At 44.5% G+C, this 23,497-nt stretch overlaps 1 protein-coding gene across 18 annotated transcripts; it reads left to right on the plus strand.

The window, feature by feature from the left end:
- The first annotated feature begins 1,669 nt into the window (after positions 1–1,669).
- On the plus strand, positions 1,670–22,603 carry HNRNPF (heterogeneous nuclear ribonucleoprotein F). 18 transcript variants are annotated; one of them, XM_072739435.1, is made up of 8 exons: positions 1,689–1,766; positions 2,087–2,150; positions 5,682–5,725; positions 6,127–6,214; positions 14,251–14,597; positions 15,304–15,441; positions 17,222–17,287; positions 20,683–22,603. In XM_072739435.1, the coding sequence occupies exon 8, from the start codon at positions 20,734–20,736 to the stop codon at positions 21,976–21,978; it is 1,245 nt and encodes a 414-aa protein (XP_072595536.1). In that variant the 5' UTR covers positions 1,689–1,766; positions 2,087–2,150; positions 5,682–5,725; positions 6,127–6,214; positions 14,251–14,597; positions 15,304–15,441; positions 17,222–17,287; positions 20,683–20,733; the 3' UTR covers positions 21,979–22,603. The 18 variants fall into 18 exon arrangements, with proteins under 18 accessions (XP_025846041.1, XP_072595536.1, XP_072595533.1 ...); XM_072739432.1 differs by having other exon boundaries at positions 6,171–6,214; positions 10,853–14,597; XM_072739434.1 differs by having other exon boundaries at positions 6,171–6,214.
- Positions 22,604–23,497: the final 894 nt, after the last annotated feature.

Consider the following 23,497-nt stretch of genomic DNA (forward strand, 5'->3'; position numbering starts at 1 on the left):
CTGGAAATTGTGGGCAAGGCTTGGATTTGTGGTACCAGTATGAACAATTTCAGGCCTTATTGTGAAAGAGGGTCTACCTGTAATGTTGCTGGTTCTCATCTCTGAAAAAAACATTAATGGGCACCTAGGATTACTCCCAAGACCAGAGAGAGGCTCATAATCAGGCCAAGGCTCTAATCTTTCATTCAGGGAAGCCCTCAAAGATTATTGCATTGTTGGGCAGCCCGGATGGCTCAGCGGTTTAGCACAGTCTTCAGCCCAGGGCCTGATCCTGGAGACACAGGTTGGAGTCCCACATCAGGCTCCCTGCATGGAGCCTGCTTCTCCCTCTGCCTGTGTCTCTGTCTGTCTGTCTGTCTCTCTCATTAATAAATAAAATTTTAAAAAAAGGATTTTTTTTTTAATTTTTTTTTTAATTTTTTTTTTATTTATTTATGATAGTCACAGAGAGAGAGAGAGAGAGGCAGAGACACAGGCGGAGGGAGAAGCAGGCTCCATGCACCGGGAGCCCGATGTGGGATTCGATCCCGGGTCTCCAGGATCGCGCCCTGGGCCAAAGGCAGGCGCCAAACCGCTGCGCCACCCAGGGATCCCCTAAAAAAAGGATTATTGCATTGTTGATCAATAATGAACAGGGAGCCCCTTGAAGGGATCAAAGAGCCCGTGTAGTTTGAGTCTCTCTTAAGGGACTACATAAACATATCTTCTTGGACCTGGCTTCACAGTCCCTTAATTCTGAAGCACTATTTTTTGTTACCATTTTAATATTTGCCTCAGATTGGCTGCTTGCATTCTCTCTCCAGAACCAGACTTTTCTACAGTCAGCTATGATGAAGTCATTGTGGAGTTTTGTGGGAACACCTACCTGATTTTTGTAGGACTCATTTTCAGTAATTTTGCTTTAATTTTCTCCTTGTACATTTTCACCCCCTCTAACAGCTCTTCCTTTCACTTTTCCCATTTTTCTTTCCTAGAATCAGCTTTTGACAAACTGCTTTTTACTGTCATCCTCATAATCTGCCACTACTCCAAACATTCCCTTAGTTTAACCAGTGATTTTAAAATTATCTGTTCTGTGAAACCTGTGATGAATGCCTTGATCTCATCCTCTTTATAAAGAGTCTCCAAAAATTAAAATGGTGATAATTACTAACTCCAGAACACATCAAGAACAGTCCCCACTGCTCTCAAGCTGGGTAGCCACTTCCACCCAGCCTTTAGTTTCAGGTGTTCCCTTGGGTCTTCTGGGTCACCTTCAGAGACTGGGGGCTCCTCAACCCAAGCAATCAACATGGGGGCAACCTCAGTGAACATGTTAATCCTTCCCTAAATTCTGCAATCGGAGCCGCCTTTATCCGTCTCGCTGTTTTCGGTTCCCTATTTTCTCCTTGGCAGGAAATTACTCTTTTTTTCTCTCACGCTGATCTTCAATGCCGGCGTCCTGTGAGGTCCCTGTCTAGGTGGGAACTCTCCTAGTCAGTACCTCCCGGGGCTCAACACGGCGGCGGACCAGACCCTCCCCCGCACTGGGAAAGGGCTGGCCCGAGGCAGCCGCTCTCCTCTCAACAGCGTCCCCTTCCGCAGGCCCCGGCCCTGCCCCGCGCCCTGCTGACCAATCCCTGGCTCCGCTCCGGGAGCGGCACAATGGCGCCCTCGAGGCCCCGCCCCTGGACGCACGCCGCCGAGGCCCCGCCCCGCCGTGCTCCCCGCGTCCTTCCGGCTCCGTGGTGGAAGTAGCCCTTCGCCGCGTCTTCCTGGAGAAGAAGGTGGGGTTCCGCGGGGAAACCGGCCGGCGGTCACGCCAGCAGCCGGAAGTGGGGTGGGGGCGCGGGCTCTCCGGGCAGCGGCTCTCGGGGACTGGGGTGCGGCCGAGCGGGGACTGGGCGAGCCCGGAGCGAGCGGGCTGCGGGAAACGCCGCGTGCGCCCGACGGGCGGGAGTTGTGCGCTGGGGCCGGCCGCGCGCCAGGCCCCGCCCCTCGGGGCCCCGCCCAGGGCGCGCTGCCAGGGGTTTCCATGGTGATGGTAAACAAGCCTCAACTGCCTCGGCTACAACTGCCAAGTTCCCCGCGTTCCACCCTCCTCTAGGTGCTCAGAGGGACGATCGAGGTGCCGGATGTGAAGAGCGGGAGCGTGAGACCCGGAGCCCGAGGTGAGGGGCGGGACGGGCGGCGGGTCGGAGGCTGAGGGCCGCACCGCTGGGACGGACCGAGAACTGGGCCCTCTGGGGTGGGGACGGCGGGGCTGAGATACGGCTTTGGGGGAGGCTAGGTCTGAAGTCAGGGGCCTCACCCACGGGGACCGAATGGGCATTGGGCACACAGGGGCTGCGAGTTGGGGTCGGGAGAGGCAGGGTCTGAGGTCAGAGGCCGCTCACTCGGGTACGGGCCAGAGACTGGGCCCCCTGGGGCTGAGGGAGGTGGGGCTGAGAGTTGGGGTCACGGAAGGTGGGGTCAGGAGTCCACGGCCGTAGAGTCGGGGACTGGACCGCCGGAGGCCTGGGCGGACTCCAGGGTTGGCAGAGCTTGAGCGCCCCTGCCAGAAATAGCGCGCGGGCACCTGACGGCCGTGGGAGAGGGGCTTCATTTAAAAATGAAAGCAGTACTTTCACGTGGTTGAGTTGCGCCAGACTGGTTGGCAACTGACTCCTCCCCCCTCCCACGTTCCCGCTCGCTGAGCCTCCGCTTTCGGTCTTTGAGGCCTTTTCTTCCTCTCGGTGTGGCGTGTGAGCCCTGAGCGCCGGTCTCCGTTTTGTCTCCTGCTTTTAGAGGTATTGTGCCTGGTTTTGGGGTAGAAACTCTTTGGTTCTCGTTATCTTTGCCGGGTGACTACACTTACGCGAGCTTAATCGGCCGTTTCTTTTTCCCTTGCCCTTTATTTCTTTGTATCCTTGGATGTATTTTTTGCTGATTCTTGACTGCGCCTAAGAAACTTCTGGACTCTGCCTGCGCTTGCGCTGCGCCCTCTACCTTCGGTGTGCCCGCGTGGGTCACTGAAAGTGACGCCGGCGAGAGTCCGGGGACTCGCCCGACCCCCGTCTTTTATAGACCGGGTTAGGAGGCCACAGGCCCCTCCCCGTTGATCTGTTCCCTTCAGGAGCTCTCCGGTTCTCACCGGACAAATCCCCAGACCCCGGAGAGCCCCTTCCCCAGCTCCAGCAGGAACCCCCTCCCCCGCCGCCCCGCGTCCCTCGGGCCGGGCCCGCCCGCCGGCCGGACTCTCCTCGCAGTAGTTTCCTTCCCCCGAGGCCTTAGGACGCAGGAACGTGCTTCCTTGAGCTCTCACAGCTACTTGGGGGGTGTCCGGGCTCCTGTCTGCCGCCGCGGGCCGCGTGCGTGGCGGGAGCGGAGTCCGCGAGCGGCTCGCTGAGTGGGGGGAACCGCCGGGAAGGGGGCCCGGAGGTGCCCAAGGTTAACGCCGCGCCTCAGGTCTCCGGAAGTTGGTGGCGCTGGAAGAGCTCTGAACACTTCAGATACTCTTTCAGTTCACAACGTGGTCGGAATTCCCTATCTTAATGTAATTCTATTACTTACAGTCATTTTTTTAAAGGTTAACGGTTTCTGAATTTCTAGTAAAAAAAATGAAACTAGAAACCGGGTTCTCCGGTTAGACAAAAAAATGCGTTGGGGTATTTCAGTGAAAAGTGATGTTTTCAGTGTTAATTTCTAGTCAAGATTCTTCATTTTGGAGTAAATTTCTACTTATAATGAAGTTTGGGAGAGGTTGCTGATGTTACTAATTAATAGTCTTTTTTTTTTTTTTTAAGATTTTATTTATTTATTCATGATAGTCACACACAGAGAGACAGAGAGGCAGAGACACAGGCAGAGGGAGAAGCGGGCTCCATGCACCGGGAGCCCGATGTGGGATTCGATCCCGGGTCTCCAGGATCGCGCCCTGGGCCAAAGGCAGGCGCCAAACCGCTGCGCCACCCAGGGATCCCTAATTAATAGTCTTTAAGCAAGCCCATCTTTAGTCATCTCTTGTGCCTGTATGCATTTCTGTAATTTGATTAGATTTATTACATACTAGGTCTTTTTTATTTTAGGTTTTAAAATAATTTTTTTAAAGATTTTATTTATTCATGAGAGACAGAGAGGCAGAGACACAGGCAGAGGGAGAAGCAGGCGCCTCACGGGGAAACCGATGTGGGACTTGATCCTGGATCCTTGGATCACGCCCTGAGCCGAAGGCAGAGACCTTCAACCTCTGAGCCCCCCTAGGCGTCCCTAGTTTTTTAAATTTTAACATTGTTTTTGTGGGGGGTTTTTTTGATAATTTTTAAATTTTATTACTTTTTAAATTTTTATTTATTCTTGAGAGACATAGGCAGAGGGAGAAGCAGGCTCCACAGAGGGAGCCCCATGTGGCACTCCATCCCGGAACTCCAGGATCATGTCCTGAGCCAAAGGCAGACGCTCAACTGCTGAGCCAGCCAGGTGTCCCTGTAATTAAAAAAAAAAAAAAAAAAAAAAAAAGCAGGTGACTGGTTTTCATTTAAAAGTCTTGCTACAGGGCAGCCGGGGTGGCTCAGGGATTTAGTGCCGCCTTTAGCCCAGGGTGTGATCCTGGAGACCTGGAATCAAGTCCCATGTTGGGCTCCCTGCATGGAGCCTGGTACTCCCTCTGCCTGTGTCTCCGCCTCTTTCTCTGTGTGTGTCTCATGAATGAATGAATGAATGAATGAATAAATAAATAAATAAATAAATAAATAAAATCTTAAAAAACAATGGCCTTTATCAATGACAATTTGCTCTCCTTAAAAAAAAAATAAAAGTATTGTTACAAAGCTCACTGTAAACATAAAATATTCAGGTAAAAAATGTGAATTGATTTAAGTGAAAAGGTTGATCAAAATAGGTTAGTCCTCAGCTATGGCCAAAACTGAAGGTGAGTGTGGAGACATCCCGGGTCCATCCAGGATAAGTGCCTGCAGGAGCTGCAAAAATGTGAAGGGGTCTCCTCCTCAATCTGAGCTCTGGCACTCACTTTTTGGAGAGCACATTAATTGCCCCTTATTGGGTCCAGGCACAGAGCTAGGAATTTGACCATATTTTGATGGCACAGGCTCGTGACCAGTCTGTAAGAGGGGAGGGTATTGCTGTTATCCCTGTTGTACAGATGAGAAAATGGAGGCCGAGTGGAAAATGAAGTCACTTGGCCAGGGATAGAATAGGATTCAGATCTGGCTGACAGGGACAGCCCTCCTCTGCCAGGGACCCTGCTCTCATCTTACTGCCCTCATTTGGGGTTCTTGTGGAAAACCAAGAAGCTGATCTGAAGGAAAATCAGGCTCATCTAAGGCCAGTCTGGCTTACTTGACAGCAAATCCCAGACATAATGTTTATATCCATAAATATTGAAAGATTTTATTCATGAGAGACAGGAGGCAGATACATATAGTTCAGAGGGAAAGCAGACTCCTCACAGGGAGCCTAATGTGGGACTCCATCCCAAGACCCCAAGATCATGCCCTGAGCCGCTGAAGGCAGACGCTCAACCACTGAGCCACCCAGTAGTCCTATATCCGTAAATATTTTAGCTTATATTCTGTGGATTTAAAAAATACAACTATAGTACCATTATCACACTTGAAGAAATAATAATTCCTTGAGATCATCAAATACCCTGTGTTCAAATGCACCTGACTGTATAATTTTTTTTAATGATCTTTTTTTTGTAGCTGGCTTGAACCGGAATCCAAACAAGGGTCATACCTTATATTTGGTAGGTACATCTCAAATTCAGTTTATCACAGCAGTGCTGTTCAATGGAAATATAATGCAAGCCATGTGTAATTTCACATTTTTTAATAGTACAAAGAAACGTTCTAATAATTTAGTTTAACATATTAACATATATTCAAAATATTTCCTCGTGTAATTTTTAAGTTACTTTTTTTTTTCAAATTAAGCTTTCAGAATCCAGTGTGTATTTTATATCTACAGCACATCTCAGTTTGTACTAACCACATCGTAAGTGTGGTTAGTACAATCTAGAGGTTCTCTATCCTTGTTTAGTAAATTGGGTTGAGTGTCACATAGAGTTCCTTTCTTGGCTTTGGGGTTTTTTTCTGATTATATTCAATGGTGATGTTTGAGTCTCTGACCTCTACATTTCCTCTAAAGGCTGTTCGGGTTCCCTTGAGATTTTTTTTTTTTTTTTTGGAAAGAATACTTCATTGGAGGTGCTGGCTGTGGACTTCTTTGGAGAGAGGTACTTAACTCCCGTTGTGATGTTAGCAGCCTTTGATGGTCTTTCCCTGAATGCATTGTTTTGTTAATGTTTCCAAATTAGTGACATTTTAAATACTCCTCATTTATTAGTAGGAATACTTCTATAGAGAGGAAACTTTGTTAATCATTTGGTTATTCTAAGCTGTACTTTATAAATGACAGGTTGCTTTTGATTTCATTATTCCTGGCGTTTACCAGTATCCAGCATAATTTAGTGATCTCTAGCATGTGCCAAAGACACTTTTTCTAGTATCATTATGAAGTCGGGGGTTTTAACATATAGGATGTATTTTAATCCACTGTGGCTCTTATTCTCTTTGGTGCACAAAATATTTTTTGTGGCCAGTGGGAGCCCTTCAGATTGGTTTCTGACTTTTCTTGACCCAACCACAGTGATCTTTGATGCCTTCCTTAGTAAGGTGTAATACTTCCATTAAGTGTGTCCACTAGTTTATTCAACTGGCCTTTAGTGGTGGGCAGTTGGGTTGTTTCTAGCCTTTTCCTCTTAGAAATAGAGCTGAGATGAATGGCTTTTACAGGTGTCTTTGCTTTTTTTTTTTCACCATTGAATATATCCACAAATGGTAAGTGAAAGTGCCACAAAAGGTATTTATAACCTTGCCAAGAGGATGTGTTTTCAGACTTCTGTATTTTTTGCCAGTATGGTAGGTATTTTCAATGTTACTTCATTTTATTTTATTATTTTATTATTTTTCAAGATTTTATTTATTTATTCATGAGAGACACAGAGAGAGGCAGAGACATAAGCAGAGGGAGAAGCAGGCTCCATGCAGGAAGCCCAATGTGCGACTGGATTCTTGATCCTGGATCCTGCATGCTCTGAAAGGCAGCCGCTCAACTGCTGAGGCTCGCAGCTGTCCCAATGTTACTTGATTTAAAATTTTAATTTATCTTAGATGGGAAAGGTGGAACATCTTTTCATGTTTAAGGTCATTTCTTTTTCTGTTGACTCTCTATGCCTCTAGCCCATTTTCCTTTTTGGGTGGTTGGACTTTCTTATTTTAGATACTCTATAAAGGAACATATGTTAAAGCTTTAGGGAAAAAATTGGAAATATCTTTCCCTTTTTATCGACATATTTGCTTAGCTTGGTGTTCTTTTAGCTATGCATAAGAGGTGTGGAGGTTTTATATTTTATTTTTGTTTTTTATTTTGAGGTTTTATTTTTATTTATGTAATGAAATTTTTCGGTTTTTTCCTGTGTTACGGGTTTTGGGTCATGGTCAGAAAAGTTTTCCTGTTCCCAGTTTATCCATTTTCCTTGCTTTTCTTTATATTGTGTAGGCTATTTCTTAGCATTTCTTATAAAACATGAAAAATTCTAAGTTAACTTTTACCATCATAAATATGTCCGTGTGACAGATTGCAGGGACTGACTTTGAAATGATGAACTACAATTGCATTTTTGGAATAAACCCAACTTGGTCATGATTATTACTTTGTATATAGCTAGATTTGGTTGGCTGATAATTTCCTTAGGAGCTTTTCATCTTGAGTTCATGAGCAAAATTAACCTGTGAAACTCGATAAACTAATTTTAACACTCTTGAAAATGGAAAATCAATTCCAGGTTGATTGTAGATCAAAACAGAAATGTAGATGAAAATAACGAAGCTTATAAAGTTACATATAGGAATGCCTGGGTGGCTCAGCGGTTGAGTATCTGCCTTGGGCTCAGGGCATGATCCCGGAGTTCTGGAATTGAGTCCCACATCGGGCTCCCTGCATGGAGCCTGCTTCTGCCTCTGCCTGTTTCTTTGCCTCTCTCTGTCTTTCATGAATAAATAAAAATCTTTTAAAAATAAAAGTTAAATATATATCCATATGGCCTTGGCCTAAGAAAAAGATCTCTTAAACCTGGCACAAAAAGCAGTAATCCTTAAGGGGGGGTGGGGTGGCGCACAGGACTAAAATGAAATATTCTGAATGCCTATTAGGTTTCTCTGTATGCTGCTTTTACAAAAATTCTCACCTAGTGTGAATATTACAAATTCCTGGTCACACTCTCGTAAGTCTATCTACATTGCAAAGGCGATCCATTATTGACATCTCCATAGGTTTTTGTTTTGCTTTCCATAACATTTGTTTAGAATTAGGCTGTCCAACAGAGTATGAGTAACAAATGTAATTTGTTTCATTTTTTTTTTTTAATTTTTTTTTTTAATTTTTATTTATTTATGATAGTCACAGAGAGAGAGAGAGAGAGAGAGAGAGAGAGAGAGAGAGGCAGAGACACAGGCAGAGGGAGAAGCAGGCTCCATGCACTGGGAGCCTGATGTGGGATTCGATCCCGGGTCTCCAGGATCGCGCCCTGGGCCAAAGGCAGGCGCCAAACCGCTGCGCCACCCAGGGATCCCAATTTGTTTCATTTTTTAATCAAGATATAATTCACATACCATACAGTTCACCCAGTTTAAAGGGTACAAATCAGAGGTTTTTAGTATATTTACAACATTGTGAAAACCATCACTACTATCTAATTCAAGAACGTTTTCTTACATTGAAATACCTGTAAGCATTCCTGGGATGAATCCTATTTGGTCATGGTGTATAACCTTTCTTAGATGTTGGCTGGTTTCAGTGTGTAGTATTTTATTGAGGAATTTTACACCTTTACTCATAAAGGATATTAGTATGTAGTTATCTCTTCCCGTGATGTCTGTCTGGTTTTGCTATCAATATATGAGTTTACTATGGCTGCCATAATAAAATACTATGGACTGGGTTGTTTAAACAATAGAAATTTATTGTCTTGCAGTTACGGAGGCCAGAAGTCCTAGATCAAGGTATCAGCAGGGTTGGTTCCCTGTAAAGGCAGTGAGGAAATGATATATTCCAGACCTCTCTTCTTCGTTTGTTAGATGGCTGTCTTCTGTGTCTTAACGTCATTGGGTCTATGTCCAAATTTCCCCTTCTAAAAGGACACCAGTCATAATGGAATATGGCTCACTCTGATGGCCTCATTTTGTAAAAAGGCTATCCAGATTTCACATTTTGAGGTGCTGGGGTTAGGACTTAAGCATCTAAATTTTGGACACACATTTCAGCCCATAAAACAGGGTAATACTGACTTTTGTAGAATGAATTGGGATGTTTTGATATTTTTATTTAGTATTTTTAAATATATTTTGATAGGCTGTTATTCAAAATATTTCGACGTGTAATCAGTATTTTAATGTTGAGATCTGTTACATACTTGTTTTAATCTTTGCAGTTCAGTGTGCATTTTATACTTACAGCACCTCACAATTCGTAATTGTCACTTTCAAGTGTTCAGTAGGCACATGTGGTTAACGATCATATTTTTATCCTTTGTACCCAGTTTGTTCTTTTTCCAAATCTTTTTTTTCCTCTATACTTTAAATTTAGGAGTTTTAGCAACATATGCTTAGGTTGTGTCTTTTAAAAATATCTGTTGGGAACTACATGACCACGTTTATCTTAGCCAGGAAAATCTCCTTTCCATTCTTTATCTGTTCTCTTGCCTCCATTTGTGTCTTTTTCTCTTACTGGAATTCCTATTATTGACAAGTTACTTCTTTTGTCTCGTGTTACATCTTGTGTCCTCCAAATTTCATATATTTTTTCCCTTTATTATTTCTTTTTTTTTTTTTGAGATATTTTTTCTACTTGGTTTTTAGTCCACTATGCCTTCAATTCATTACTAACTTTATAAATTCAAAATTCAATTTTTAGAACTAAAAAAGTTTAGTATTCTGTAATTGAGTATCTGAAAGTGGTCGTTATTTTTTTCTCTTAAAAAAATTAGTGTTTCGTCTAGCACTTCTCATTCCCTTAAAACTGCTGTTAATAAGCTGTTGTCTGAATGCATGGTATTCTTTCTGGGTGCCTGAGCCACTCTTCTGTGCATTGTTGTGTTTCTTTCCTCTTGGTTCTGTTCTCCACTCTCCCAGGGCAGTATACTGTGGTCCCCTGAGGAGCAAACATTGAGCCCAAGATGCTATAGTAGTCTCAGCTCCTATGGCAACTGCATGGGGCCTGACAAGGTGTCAAGTCTCCATAGAGCCCCAGGAGGAAACTCTAGGCCCCTTGAGGGGCTGTGGGTTTGTACTACAACCATCTCTCTGGAGACCATGAGTGTAACCCACAAGGCGTCCTGAGGCCTTTGCCCAGCTCTAGGATCTTCAGCAAGGGACATCAAGTAGCAGTGTTTCTATTTATGAAAACTTAACCTGGTAACTTAGATTTTGATTCTTGAGTCACCTGCAGTATGCAATCAGTAGTACCATAGAGCAACAGTTGCTTGTTCTATGTTGGGTAAAAACTTGTCCCTTGTGATAACTTTAATACAGGCATTATAATTTACCTAATTTCACATACTAATTTTTGCCTTTTAGTTAATACAGCTTTTGAGAAGTGAATACTGAGGGAAAGTGTATTATTACCTCAGATTTAGCTACAGTATATAAACTAAAAGGCCTAATAATGAAAAGATCATGGAAAACAGCTTTCTTGTTGCATATGGATCATATATATCCTCTTTGATGGATAAAAATGTAGTAATAGCAATAAACATCTAGAATGTTAATAATGTATTTAATCCATCTACAGCTTCTCTCTTTTTTTTTTTTTAAAGATCTTATTTATTTATTCGTGAGAGACACAGAGAGAGAGAGGCAGACACAGGCAGAGGGAGAAGCAGGCTCCATGCAGGGAGCCCGACGTGGGACTCCATCCTGGGTCTCCAGGATCACGCCCGGGGCTGAAGGCGGTGCTAAACTGCTGAGCCACCCGGGCTGCCCAGCTTCTCTCTCCTTAATAGCTCTGAGGGAGCTTTATGTATTGAATTTGGGTTGTTATACAAATTAGGGTCAGAGTTCTCATACTTCAGATGCATGAACCCCTTGAAAATTTTGATACAGCTGTGGGAGTGTGCTTTCTTGAAGTGGTTGGTTCAGAACTTATATTCTCAAGTGAGTATCTGACAGGAGAAAAAGTTTAAGAGCCACTGAGTTGGGACTTCATAAATTGTTGGGTTGGAAGAGACTTTTGTGGTTTCCAATGTAATTTCCAGTGGAACAGGAAAATTATCCATCACAAATTAAGGGTCTGGGCTTTGCTCACATACCATCCCTAGACAGGGAATTTGCTTTTTTCCTAGGCCCATCTTTGCTCCTCAAGTGGAAAACAGACATAAGCAGCAGAAATATATCTAAAACTCTCGTGTGAATTTTCAAGATTTTATTTATTTATTTATGAGAGACACACAGAGAGGTAGAGACATAGGCAGAGAGAGAAGCAGGCTCCATGCAGGGAGCCTGATGTGGGACTTGATCCCGGGACCCCAGGATCACGCCCTGGGCAAACACAGACTCTTAACTGCTGAGCCACCCAGGCATCCCTCTCCCGTGAACTTATTAAGAACTGAGTGTGAAGATTAAAATAATTCACCATGGGTCACCTGGCTGGCTCAGTTTGGTAGAGCATGGGACGACTCTTGATCCTCGATGTTAAGTTCAAGCCCTGTTGGGCGTAGAGATTACTTTAAAAAATAAAATCTCTTAAAAAATAATAAAAGGACTCACCACAAAGTAAAATATTTATACAAAGCAACACAAAAACAGACACTGGCAAAAGGGCTGCATTTAAAACATATAAAGAGGGACACCAGGGTGGCTCAGTTGAGTGTCTGCTTTGGCTCAGTGTTATCCTGGAATCCGGGATCTGAGTCCCGCATCGGGCACCTTGCATGGAACCTGCTTCTCCCTCTGCCTAGGTCTCTGCCTCTCTCTCGCTTTCTGTGTCTCTTATGAATAAATAAATAAATTCTTTAAAAAAAAAACCTATAAAGAATTTGAACAAGTATTCAGGGAGGAGGAAGTAGGATAACCTACAAAGGAACAAAAAAATAATAGTCTTCTAAAATCTACTTTTTATACCTCAGGTATTTACCAGGGGAAATTTTCACCCCCCCTCCTTCTCCCACCCCTGCTTTGTGTCTGTTTAAATGTCACTTCCTCAGCTCCAGTGTAAGTTGATCCCCATTATTTAATTTTAGGTCATTCAGAATTTGTCATCATACATTTATTTCTTCCTTTCTTTATGGATTTCCTAGTCCACTGTTTTGTGGACCTAGCACAGTGGCTGCACTTTGTAAGTGCACAATATTTCTGAGTTAGCGAATAACTCCCAATTTCGGATAATTTTATCTATTGCACATCACTCATCCTTGAACAGTAGCTTCATTTCTACCACAGTGAAGGGCACCATTTATTTATTCATTCATTCATTCATTCATGATAGGCAGGAGACACAGGCAGAGGGAGCAGCAGGCTCCATGCAGGGAGCCCGATGCAGGCCTCGATCCCAGGACTCCAGGATCGCGCCCTGGGCCAAAGGCAGGCACTAAACTGCTGAGCCACCCAGGGATCCCCAAGGGCACCATTTTTATTGCAGGTTACCATCAGTTTTCCCAAACTTGTCTCATTGCTTTCCCATCCCCTCTCTATGCATCTGTTCCCACCATTTCTTTTCCAGATAGCTGCTAGGCTGTCCTGTTGAAAAGCAAAAACAAATTACACCACATTCCATTTTGAAACAAATGACTTCCCATTGGCCTTAGACTAAAGTACAAAATACCAAACCAGGCTTTCAAGGCTATGGAGGATCTTCCTCTGCTTTTCCTCTTTCACTGGTCTCAGTACAACATGCTCCCCCGTGTCTTGCGTACATGTTGTTTCTTCACCGGGCAGGAACCATATCATGGCTGATCAATTATTAACAGTCACCTCCCCAGTGTCACCAACCAGTTAAGCCAAGAAGGCATATGTAAGACGTAGTTATTTACTGCAGGAAACTAAAATAAGTGAGAAAATGCATACCAATTATATAAATTAACAAAAATACATTTTGAAGAGGTTTTCAAGAAGTTATAAATGCTTATGAGGTAGTCAGGGTACTTCAGTTCTGTAGAGATACTCTTTCCAAAAACAAGCTAATCTTGTGGCTTAATTTTTCTAAAGAGTATTGTTTTCTCTTGAATTCATGAGTTGTGTCTTTCCATGAATGGGTGGATTTTGAATCTTGTCGCCCAGCTTCCACAATTACCAATCAGGTAATGTGACAGTTTTTCTTTATATCCCCTCCTTCTAATAATTTTCAAGCAAATTCTAGCCAATGTATTCTTTCATTCACAGATACTTGCAAGTGAATGTCTAGAAACTAATTCCCTTATATTTAAACATACCTACAGTTATATATCTAAAACAAGTAAATACACTTTAATATGAAAGATTTTAATAACAAATTTTTAGTCAGTGTTTAGATATAAAATGTTTATAAATGTCTCAAAATCCAAATATGCCCCATGTATTGAGAATCCTTGATAAATGTCTTAAGTTTATTTTATTCGGTTATGTGCTTACTTGGTCTTTTCCCTTGGAGCTGTTTTGTAATGAAGCACTGAACTCACTTGTTCTTGTAGAATTTACAGTCTGGGTTTGCCTACTCTCATCTAGTAGGTTCCTCTTCCTTGTAAATCCTATTAATTTCATAGTAAGTAGATTCATTCGGCTTTTCTTAAATAATTTCATTACTTAAAAGTATTTAGCATACAGAAAATACTCACAAAAGTATAAGGAAGCTCGACGTACCCTCTCACCTAGTTTCAAGTGTGTGAAACTAGGGGTGTTCACCTAGTTTACTAAATCATCACCCTTTCATCTGTAATCCTACTCCATCCACTTAGAAACTAGACCTTAAATATATTTCTTAAGTATTGACTCCAAAAATAAAATCACAGCACCATAATTAAAATTAAAGAATTTAAATTCCTTAATATAATTGTCCGTTTGAACGCGGATTCACGGGTTCATGGAATTAATTCTTTGCTGGGTATTAAAAATTGCGAGTTTTAAACTGATGCAAAATATTTACACGAGTTTGTGGCGAAATATAAAAAACAAGGTACTGTATGTACAAAGAAGTTCTACGTTTTCTCCTTTAGTTTCCATTCTAAAATCTTCCTACTTTCAGAGATTTTTTTCCCCCAAATAAACCGAGCCTGTCCACCCCTCCCCTGCGCTGGGACTCTGGACTTTTCCCCATCCTGGCACCTTTCCTGAGAACTCACTCGGAACGGTCTTCCTCGTTGCTGCTCTTCCTTCCCTCCGTCCTCCCACTTCCTGCCTGGGCCGACCGCGCGGGCCGCGGGCCGCACCTGCAGGACGCGTTTCCATTGGTGACATCTTGGCGGGCCCGTCGGTGGCACTTCCTCCTCTACACCCCGTGACCCACGTCCGGCCCGCCGCCCTCAGTCACGCGGCCTCTGCCTCCGGGACGCAGCCCCGCGCGTCGGCCTTCCGGACTCGGGACCCGTCGTGGTGAGCCGCCGCGAGCGGACGACCCCCCCCCGCCCGCCCGTCCACCCCCCCAGCCCCCAGTCCACCCCCCACCTCGGCGAGCCCCGGGAACTCGCCCCCTCCCCCGCGGCCCCCCATCCCGCCCGCTCCAGGAACTCTTTCTTTACCCTCAATATCGTAGCAACTCTTCCTCTCTCCCCCCCCCCCCCCCCGTAGCCCCGCTGCCCCAGGAAGTCCCCCCGACCCGACAGCTCCGCCCCCCACGGTCCCGGGAACTCTTCCCTGGTCGCCCCAGAAAGCCCCCCCCCCCGGCTCGGGAGCTCCGCCCCCTCCCTGCGGCTCCGGGCAGCCTGGCCTGGAACTCGGCCCCACCCCCACCCCGGCGGCAAACTACCCTCCCCCCTCCCGCTCGGCCGCCGCGCTTCTCCCCCCACCTCCGCTCGTTCCGCCCCCGCCCCGGAAGCTCCCGCTGACCCCGCCCAGGCCCCGCGGAGAGGCGCACTGGGCTCCCATTTTCCTGTGGGGCCGGGTGGATCGTACGTTTTCGGATCCACCAAGTAGAGGCCTGGTGGGCCCCCCGCCCGGCGAGCTCGGCGCCTGCGACCGCCGCTGCGCTTCCCGCCGAAACCGCTCAGGCGCGCCCCTGGCGGCCCGCGCGGCCGCGAGCTTAAGAGCGCACTTTCCACCCTCGCTGGAAGCGTTTCCCCACGGCCAGTTTCGTTTTCAGGCTAATAACAAAAGGAGACGCACCTGGACCCTGCCCGGAGCCTTCTGCGTTTTTAAGCGTCGGGTGGAATTAGGGGTCCTTTGGCTGTAAACTGCGTTTGTTTGATGAAAATAGAAATCAGTCCTGATCCCCTCAGCGGTAAGTCTTAGAGCAAAAAAGAGCTGCGTAGTCCTGAGGCAGTGTCTCTCGCTCACTGTGATTTAAGAGTAGAACTTTCTGAGTAATTAAGACATTCGGGACAACCTGCCTTTTGCGTGCTACGAGCTGCAGGTGAATATTTATTTACAAATAAGGGTGAACATGCGCTAGGTCCTACTGCCAACACAAAAGAGGGTGAAGCCAGGGTCCCACTGAGTGCCCCTCCCTGAACCGAGAGGATGGGATGTTAAGCCGCCCTTGTACTGCTGAGATAAATCTAATCAGTCGTGACACTCCGAGGCGCACCCTGTTTATCTTGATTGGATCTACCTGAATCCAAACTAAATCCCGTCTAACCAGTAGAGTGAAGGAGGGCCTTACAGGAGCCCTAGGACTTTTTTTTTTTAGAAATGCGGACTCTTCCCTATTCACATCTATTGTTTCAGAATCTGCATTTTAACACATCCATGGGTGGTCTGTGCACGCTCAACTAGAATCCATGCATCTGGGGGAGGGAGTTGTGCAAAATCCTTGGCTATATCCTGTAGGGTACGGTACAGTTAAATTATCTTTAGGTGTGGGACGTAAAGAGCATTATTTTTTCACACTGCGGCGATTGCAAGGTGGTGGCTCTGGTGAGACCCATGCTCTATCAGTGCTTCGGCGTGTGTACACGTGCCCATTTCAGTCCTTTGAAAATTGGCTGCAGTGTCTCTGGCCGCCCCTGCACATGCTTGTCCAGGGAGGGTCCCCTAGGTGTTGGTTTGCAGACAACTTCTGGAAGGAGCTGTAGTGAACCAGAGAAAGGAATCAAGATACCTGGGTTCTTCTACCTTTTGGACTTCACTCTTATGGGGGTACAGGGTAAGGACAGTGAAGCTTTCTGAAAGCCATCTTCCAGAGATTTTGAAATTACTGCTTCTTAAACTGTAATACTTTGCATTTATACGGGGCTCCCCACCATCATCCAGATTGTATTTAATAATAGAGAAAACTAGTAAGACGGCAAATTTAAGACTACGTGCTCAGCGAAATTCACTTGAGTTTCCCAGTAAAACTTTTCCAAAATTAAGAATGTGGTTTAGTTTCTCCGATGTACCCCGTGGATTTCACATATCCTGGTCTTTGGGGATATTCTCATCACTTGGCTGTGAGTGATGGTAGTGATGTTTTTCCTGTTGAAAAACATATTTCAGAATTTCTTCCCTTTATTCTCAATGTCGGAGCAATTTCAGGTCACAAGAAAAGTTACCAAATAAAACTGGGAAGGAAAAACTTTGAGTATCTCCACCCTAGGCCGCTGCCCCCGCCCTTCTTGTAACTTGTAAAAATTGTAAATCCTGTTGAACAATTCTAGCATACTTGATGGAGCTCATCCTGCTCTCCCCTCCTGCCTCTGTGGTCCCTTCCCTACCCACAACAGTTGTGGCCTTGCTCCACCCCCTCCCTGAAGAAACCCCTCCCACCTTTGGTATTTAGATTTCTTCCCTGAGCTTAAGCGCCTTCTAAGTCTCATCAAGGCTGGTGGGATGTTTCCCTGCTGTTATCCCCCGTATTACCCTTTGAAAAGATAAACCTTTTAAATATTGTGGGGGCAGTCTTGGGTATGTGCTTTAATTTTGGAAGCCTTAGGACTTTAAAGGCCCTCCTGCAGTCCCAGTCCTGACTCTTCAAGGAGAAGGGGAGCAGAAGCCCATCCTGACCCCGGCGCCACCACCTCTGGTTGCTCTGGTGTGTGCTGGGGGACTGAGGCAAGACCGCCTTATTGCTCTTTTTTTAGGACAGTTCGTTACCTACCAGGAGTGTCTCCGACTGTGGGCATCCCCCCCTCAGGTGGTTCTTTAAGGTGAGCTCTTTTAAGAAAAGTAATTTCTGTTTTGTGTGTGGTATATTTAAACAGGATGTTTCTTAGTGTGAAGTAAAAATTATTGTTGCTAGTTTTAAAAATCTAACGAGCAGAAACCAACAGTACTCTTCTGTTGAGTTCTAGTTGATGTCCTAGGTACTGCAAAACTCCAAGGAATTCAAATGTAGAAGGTTCTGAGGATAAAGTGGAGATACTGAATTATATTTGCACCTAAAGTTAAATTTGAATTCCATCTGAAGTTTAGAAGAATAAGGAGTTAGCAGGATCTAGGACTTCCCATGAGAAGTGTAAGAGAAAATTAATTCTGGAGTATAAATAAGCGATAAGTTTACATGTAGACCTGTTTTTTAGAAAATAGTCTTCACCTTGCCTTCAGAGAAGTCCCTTTGTTTTTCAGACTTTCTCAAGCAAAACATTTATAACCTGTATTGTTAGGTGTTTTAAGTAATTCTTAAATGCCTGTCTATGTAAGTAATTCTTAAATGAAATACCTGTGATCCTTTATGCTTCCTGCATGTCTTTTTCTGCCTAGACTGCCTTGTTGTGGAGGGAGGTGTTGACCTCACTTGGCCAATCAGTTAATCTCTCCCTAATCTTGGGCCTGCTGTGCTGGGGGTGGGGCCACAGTGGCCAACGGAACAGACTGTCCCTGCTAGGCTCTCCGAGCAGTTTTGAAGACACATTTTAAACAAATCAGAACAAGAATGCTACAGAGTGTAGAAATAAGATAACTTACAGAAGAAGATCTTGTGGAAAGAGGTCCTATGTTTGAACTGAGGCTTTAAGGATTAGTAGGATTTAGCTAGGCAGAAGGTTGGGTGGGGAGTATATTTGGGGAGATGATTACTACGTGTAGTCAAATGCAGCAGAAAGCCTGGCACAATTCAGGCATAATGAATCAAAGAGGGCTTTTTTTTTTCCTTTTTTTTTTCTTTTTTTATTGGGAGCAATGCAAGCTAGATAAATGCGTTGTAGGCCAAAGTTGCAAGGTGTAAGTACCCCCTTAGCTCTGTGGTTTCTGTTCTAGTGCCGGTGGGAAGCCACTGATTTGGAACAGGAGAATGACATAAAGTGAGTTTAGGAGAACACTTGAGCTGCAGATTGAGTTGCAGTAAGGGCTAGCCATTACACTTGGAGAAGTTTAAGAACCAGATGAGAATATCCTGGCATGGGCTGTTGGTGCTGGAATTAGAAACGAGGAGGTAGAAAGGGATAAGAGGGCTATAGAAAGAAAAGGTTTGACAATTGAAATCACGGAGGAGGAGATTATTGAGCTCTTTATATTGTTGGAAATCCAGAGTAGTTGAATAGAATTTAGGAATGTGGTTGAGGGTGATGAATGGGACACTCCAGAATGGTAATGAATTCTTTAGATTTGAGGGCTTGGGTGAAGTTGTCCAAGGATTACTTCACTTTTCTTTCTAGAACCTCAGGATGACAGGTAAGGCTATCTATACCTGCTGGTGAGGTGCTATAAAAGTGTTCCAGAGAAAATACTGCTTTCGCTTGTAGTGTATCAGAGCTATGGACTCGAGTTTTTTATACCAGTCTGGGCCTCCGGAAGCCTGAGGAAGCCAGGCTTCCTGAGGCTGGGTACTTAAGTGTCCTGGGCCCAGACCTAGTTGACCATGGAGGGAGATCACTTAAGGCTGCCTAGAAAAGAATTCACCCAAGCTCAGTGATTCCCAGCAGTTGAATGTGGAAGAAGGACTCAAAGGAAACAGCTAGGAGAACCAATCAAAATTAATAGGAAAACCAGGAGAAGGTTGCATCTTCTTTAAGAGTTAGAGGGAGAAAGGATTTCCAGGGGGAGTGGTTAAATTCTGTGGGAACAAGTAAAATGGTATATAATGGCGTTAGTTCCGAATGGACATTTTTTTAATTACTAAGAAGGTGGTCTTCAGTGAAAAGACTGAAGAGAAGTTTCTCTTGGCACCTGGATAGCTTGGTTACTTAAGTGTCCAACTCTTGATCTCAGCTCAGGTCTTGATCATGCAGGGTTGTGAGCTCAAGCCCCACATTAGGCTTCATGCTAGGTGTGGAGCCTTAAAAGTTTTTTCTAGGGTGAGTGGAGTTGGGACCAGAGCAGGATTGTGATCCTGCTAATGATATCAGCTAACAAGAGAAGCAACTGCTTGTTTATAAATTCCTAGACTTTGTGGCATGTGGCAGTTCCTTCACGTAGTCGCTGTTCTTTGAATCAGCTGATCAGCTGCAGATGGGGGGAATGAGAAAAGGTGAGGTTGCCTGCCACAGACAGCTCAGGGCTTTGGGCAAGTGTGTGTATGTGTGTGTGTGTGGTAGAACTGTAGGCAGTATTGAGGGCCCACTTTAAGGTTGGTGATCCTGATTCTACAGTCATTCTCAGCTGGGAGTAGGTTTTACCCTCAGGGAACATTTGGAAATATCTGGAAATCTGTGGGGTTGTCACACCTGGGGGGAGGGTATTGCTACTGGCAGCTTGTAGGCAGAGGCAAGGGATGTTGCCTTCCAGCCTATAGTGCACAGGCCTATTCCCTACAACAAAGAACTGTCTGGTCCACAATGTGAACCATTTGGCTTGGCTCTGTGACACTGAGCTACCCGGTACAGCCAGGAAATAGATAACTTAAACTTCCTGGGCTGTTTTACTTCACATGTACAAAAGAGGAGGAAGAGCATATGAAATCTGTTATAGGGGGATGGGGCCAAAGTCATTACAAAATCATCCTTTTGCACGTTGGCAGTTTTTAAAAAATGATTAGGTGCTGCATAGTGACTTCATCAAATACTGAAATTACTGTAATTTATTAAAATTATGAGCCAAGGGACACCTGGGTGGCTCAGTCAGTTAAACATCTGCCTTGAGCTCAGGTTGTGATCCCAGAGCCCTGGGATTGATAACCAACATCAGTCTCCTGGTCAGCGTGGAGCCTGCTGCTCCATCTGCCATTCCCCTGCTTATATTATTACAAATTTGCTCTGTCTTTTCTCTAGTAACAAGAAAATATTCTTTTACTTGAGTGTGTCATAATCTCACTTTCCTCCTGTTCTGAGAAGTTCTCTATTTCTAAATATTGGCTTATTTCATTCTTTTGTCTTCCCTTTTAGAACTTAAAATAACTGACCATTAGAATTGATAGGCTTTGGCTTACTGACAGAGGCTTCTAGATCACTAATTGTATTTTTTTTTTTTTAGATTCCTAATTCTTTTTCAGTCTGTGAGTAATATGTACATTTTAGGGGAGACCTGGGATTGAATCTCAGTTCAAATGTATTTGGTGTATTTCTTAACATTTTATTTTTTCATCTGTAAAATCAGAAAAATAAGATTTACTGCATATTCTTGTACATAATAAATGAAAAATTATGTAAAGTTTTTGCTTTCTTTTCAGCCACAAAAAGCTGCACCCAAGCTTGTTTGACGTCTGTCCTCTCAAGTGTCCATGATGCTGGGCCCCGAGGGAGGTGAAGGCTTTGTGGTCAAGCTCCGTGGCCTGCCCTGGTCCTGCTCTGTTGAGGATGTGCAGAATTTCCTTTCTGACTGCACAATTCATGATGGGGCTGCAGGCGTTCATTTCATCTACACTAGAGAAGGCAGGCAGAGTGGTGAGGCTTTTGTTGAACTTGAATCAGAAGATGATGTAAAAATGGCCCTTAAAAAAGACAGGGAAAGCATGGGACACCGGTACATTGAGGTGTTCAAGTCCCACAGAACCGAGATGGATTGGGTGTTGAAGCACAGTGGTCCAAACAGTGCCGACACCGCCAATGATGGCTTCGTGCGGCTTCGAGGACTCCCATTTGGATGCACCAAGGAAGAAATCGTTCAGTTCTTCTCAGGGTTGGAAATTGTGCCAAACGGGATCACATTGCCTGTGGACCCCGAGGGCAAGATTACAGGGGAAGCCTTTGTGCAGTTTGCCTCCCAGGAGTTAGCTGAGAAGGCCCTCGGGAAGCACAAGGAGAGAATAGGGCACAGATATATTGAAGTGTTTAAGAGCAGTCAGGAAGAAGTTAGGTCATACTCAGATCCTCCTCTGAAGTTCATGTCTGTACAGCGGCCGGGGCCCTATGACCGCCCTGGCACAGCCAGGAGGTATATTGGCATTGTCAAGCAAGCAGGCCTGGAGAGGATGAGGTCTGGTGCTTATAGTGCAGGCTATGGGGGCTATGAGGAGTACAGTGGCCTCAGCGATGGCTACGGCTTCACCACTGATCTGTTCGGGAGAGACCTCAGCTACTGTCTCTCGGGCATGTATGACCACAGATATGGAGATGGCGAGTTCACCGTCCAGAGCACCACTGGACACTGTGTCCACATGAGAGGGCTGCCGTACAAAGCTACCGAGAACGACATTTACAACTTCTTCTCTCCACTCAACCCTGTGAGAGTCCATATTGAGATTGGTCCTGATGGAAGAGTGACCGGTGAAGCTGATGTTGAGTTTGCCACTCACGAAGAAGCTGTGGCAGCTATGTCCAAAGACCGGGCCAACATGCAACACAGATACATAGAACTTTTCCTGAATTCCACAACTGGGGCCAGCAATGGGGCATATAGCAGCCAGATGATGCAAGGCATGGGAGTGTCAGCCCAGTCGACTTACAGTGGCCTCGAGAGCCAGTCTGTGAGTGGCTGTTACGGGGCTGGCTATGGAGGCCAGAACAGCATGGGTGGATATGACTAGTTTTGTAGGAGCATTTGAGTTATTGCAATCAAATTTTCACAGGCAGCCAGCAAGCAGTGAAAAGCAATTATTACTCTAGAGGAAGCTGTGGGACCCATTTTGCACCATGAGTTTGTGAAATCTGGATTAAAAAATTACCTCTTCAGTGTTTTCTCATGCAAACTTTCTTCTAGCATGTGATATTGAGTAAAACTAAAACTATTTTCAGCTTTTCTCAATTAACATTTTGGGTAGTGTACTTCAGAGTGATGTTATCTGAGTTAAAGTAGTTTTAAGTACATTAAATGGATCTTTTACACCACATCACCGTGAACACATTGGGGAGACGTGCTTTTTTGGAAAACTCAAGGTGCTAGATCCCTGATTCAAAGAGGAACATTTCTCCTGTTTGTTCATTCTAGTTTATTTTCATTTAAAATCTTTTTAGGTTAAGTTTAAGCTTTTAAAAAATAAGTTAGTTTTGAAAATTGAGACACATTACTAATACTGTAGGAATTGGTGAGGCCTTGACTTAAAACTTTCTTTGTACTGTGATTTCCTTTTGGGTGTATTTTGCTAAGTGAAACTTGTTAAATTTTTTTGTTAACTAAATTTTTTTCTTAAAATAAAGATTTTTTCACAATGACTGGCACCGACTATATACTCACCAAAAAGTAGCAAAATGGGTGGTTGAAGAGAATTTGTTTTAATACTGCTGTATTTCAGTGTGAATTTCAAAACTAATTTAGCACATGGAATCTAAGATTTCCCTTATTCCTATACCAAGGCTAAATTAAAAGTTTGATTTTTAAAAATGTTAAACATGAGCGGTAGAAATGGTGACTGGAAACACGGGAGTATGAAAATAGAGGCAGCATGCAGGCCTAGCCTCCTTTGAGACTGGACTGCTCCGCTGTAATGTCCCGCTCTTCTCTTATACTGGAGTCACATTTCATTTCTCATAGCTAGAGACCCTTAATTTTGGGTGCCACATACTTTGGCAGTCTTTAATCACAACCACATTTTGTTTCAGGGTTTTTTTGTTTTTTGTTTTTAATATGAAATGTACTGATTTGAACATTTTTTTCCATGCTAGCTCTGATAGTCCTGGATTAGAAATCACAGGTTATTACTGAATACACATAATCTTGGGACAGACCTGTTTCCAAATTAGAAAGTCATCCTCCACCTAGCAAGAGAAAACAGTGTCCAAATTCCAGGCAGCTCTGCACACAGCATATTGCCATCACTATTAACTTTGACATACACTCAAACAGACTTTGAGATGTGAATGGAGGTTAATTTTTGACTGATAAAGCTTTTTTTCCCACCGACCCCCCCACTTGTTTTTGATAACCATAGAATGTAGCCTAGATAGCCTAACTATACACCACTTCTGGGATCATCCGTAGGAAGATCCACTGTGAAGACTAGGCTTCTCGGGAGGCAGAGATGTATCTGGTCTAAAGCTTGCTCACAGGGTCTCTCCCATCCCATGGGTCCACCATGTTCCCAAGTCTTCCAACAACAGTCCACCAGA

This window comes from Vulpes vulpes, chromosome 15 (assembly GCF_048418805.1).
Source record: "Vulpes vulpes isolate BD-2025 chromosome 15, VulVul3, whole genome shotgun sequence".
Classification (NCBI taxonomy): Eukaryota; Metazoa; Chordata; class Mammalia; order Carnivora; family Canidae; genus Vulpes; species Vulpes vulpes.

Coding starts and splice junctions, on each gene's coding strand:
- HNRNPF (XM_025990256.2), top strand. CDS start 20,734: ATGATGCTGGGCCCCGAGGGAGGTGAAGGCTTTGTGGTCAAGCTCCGT.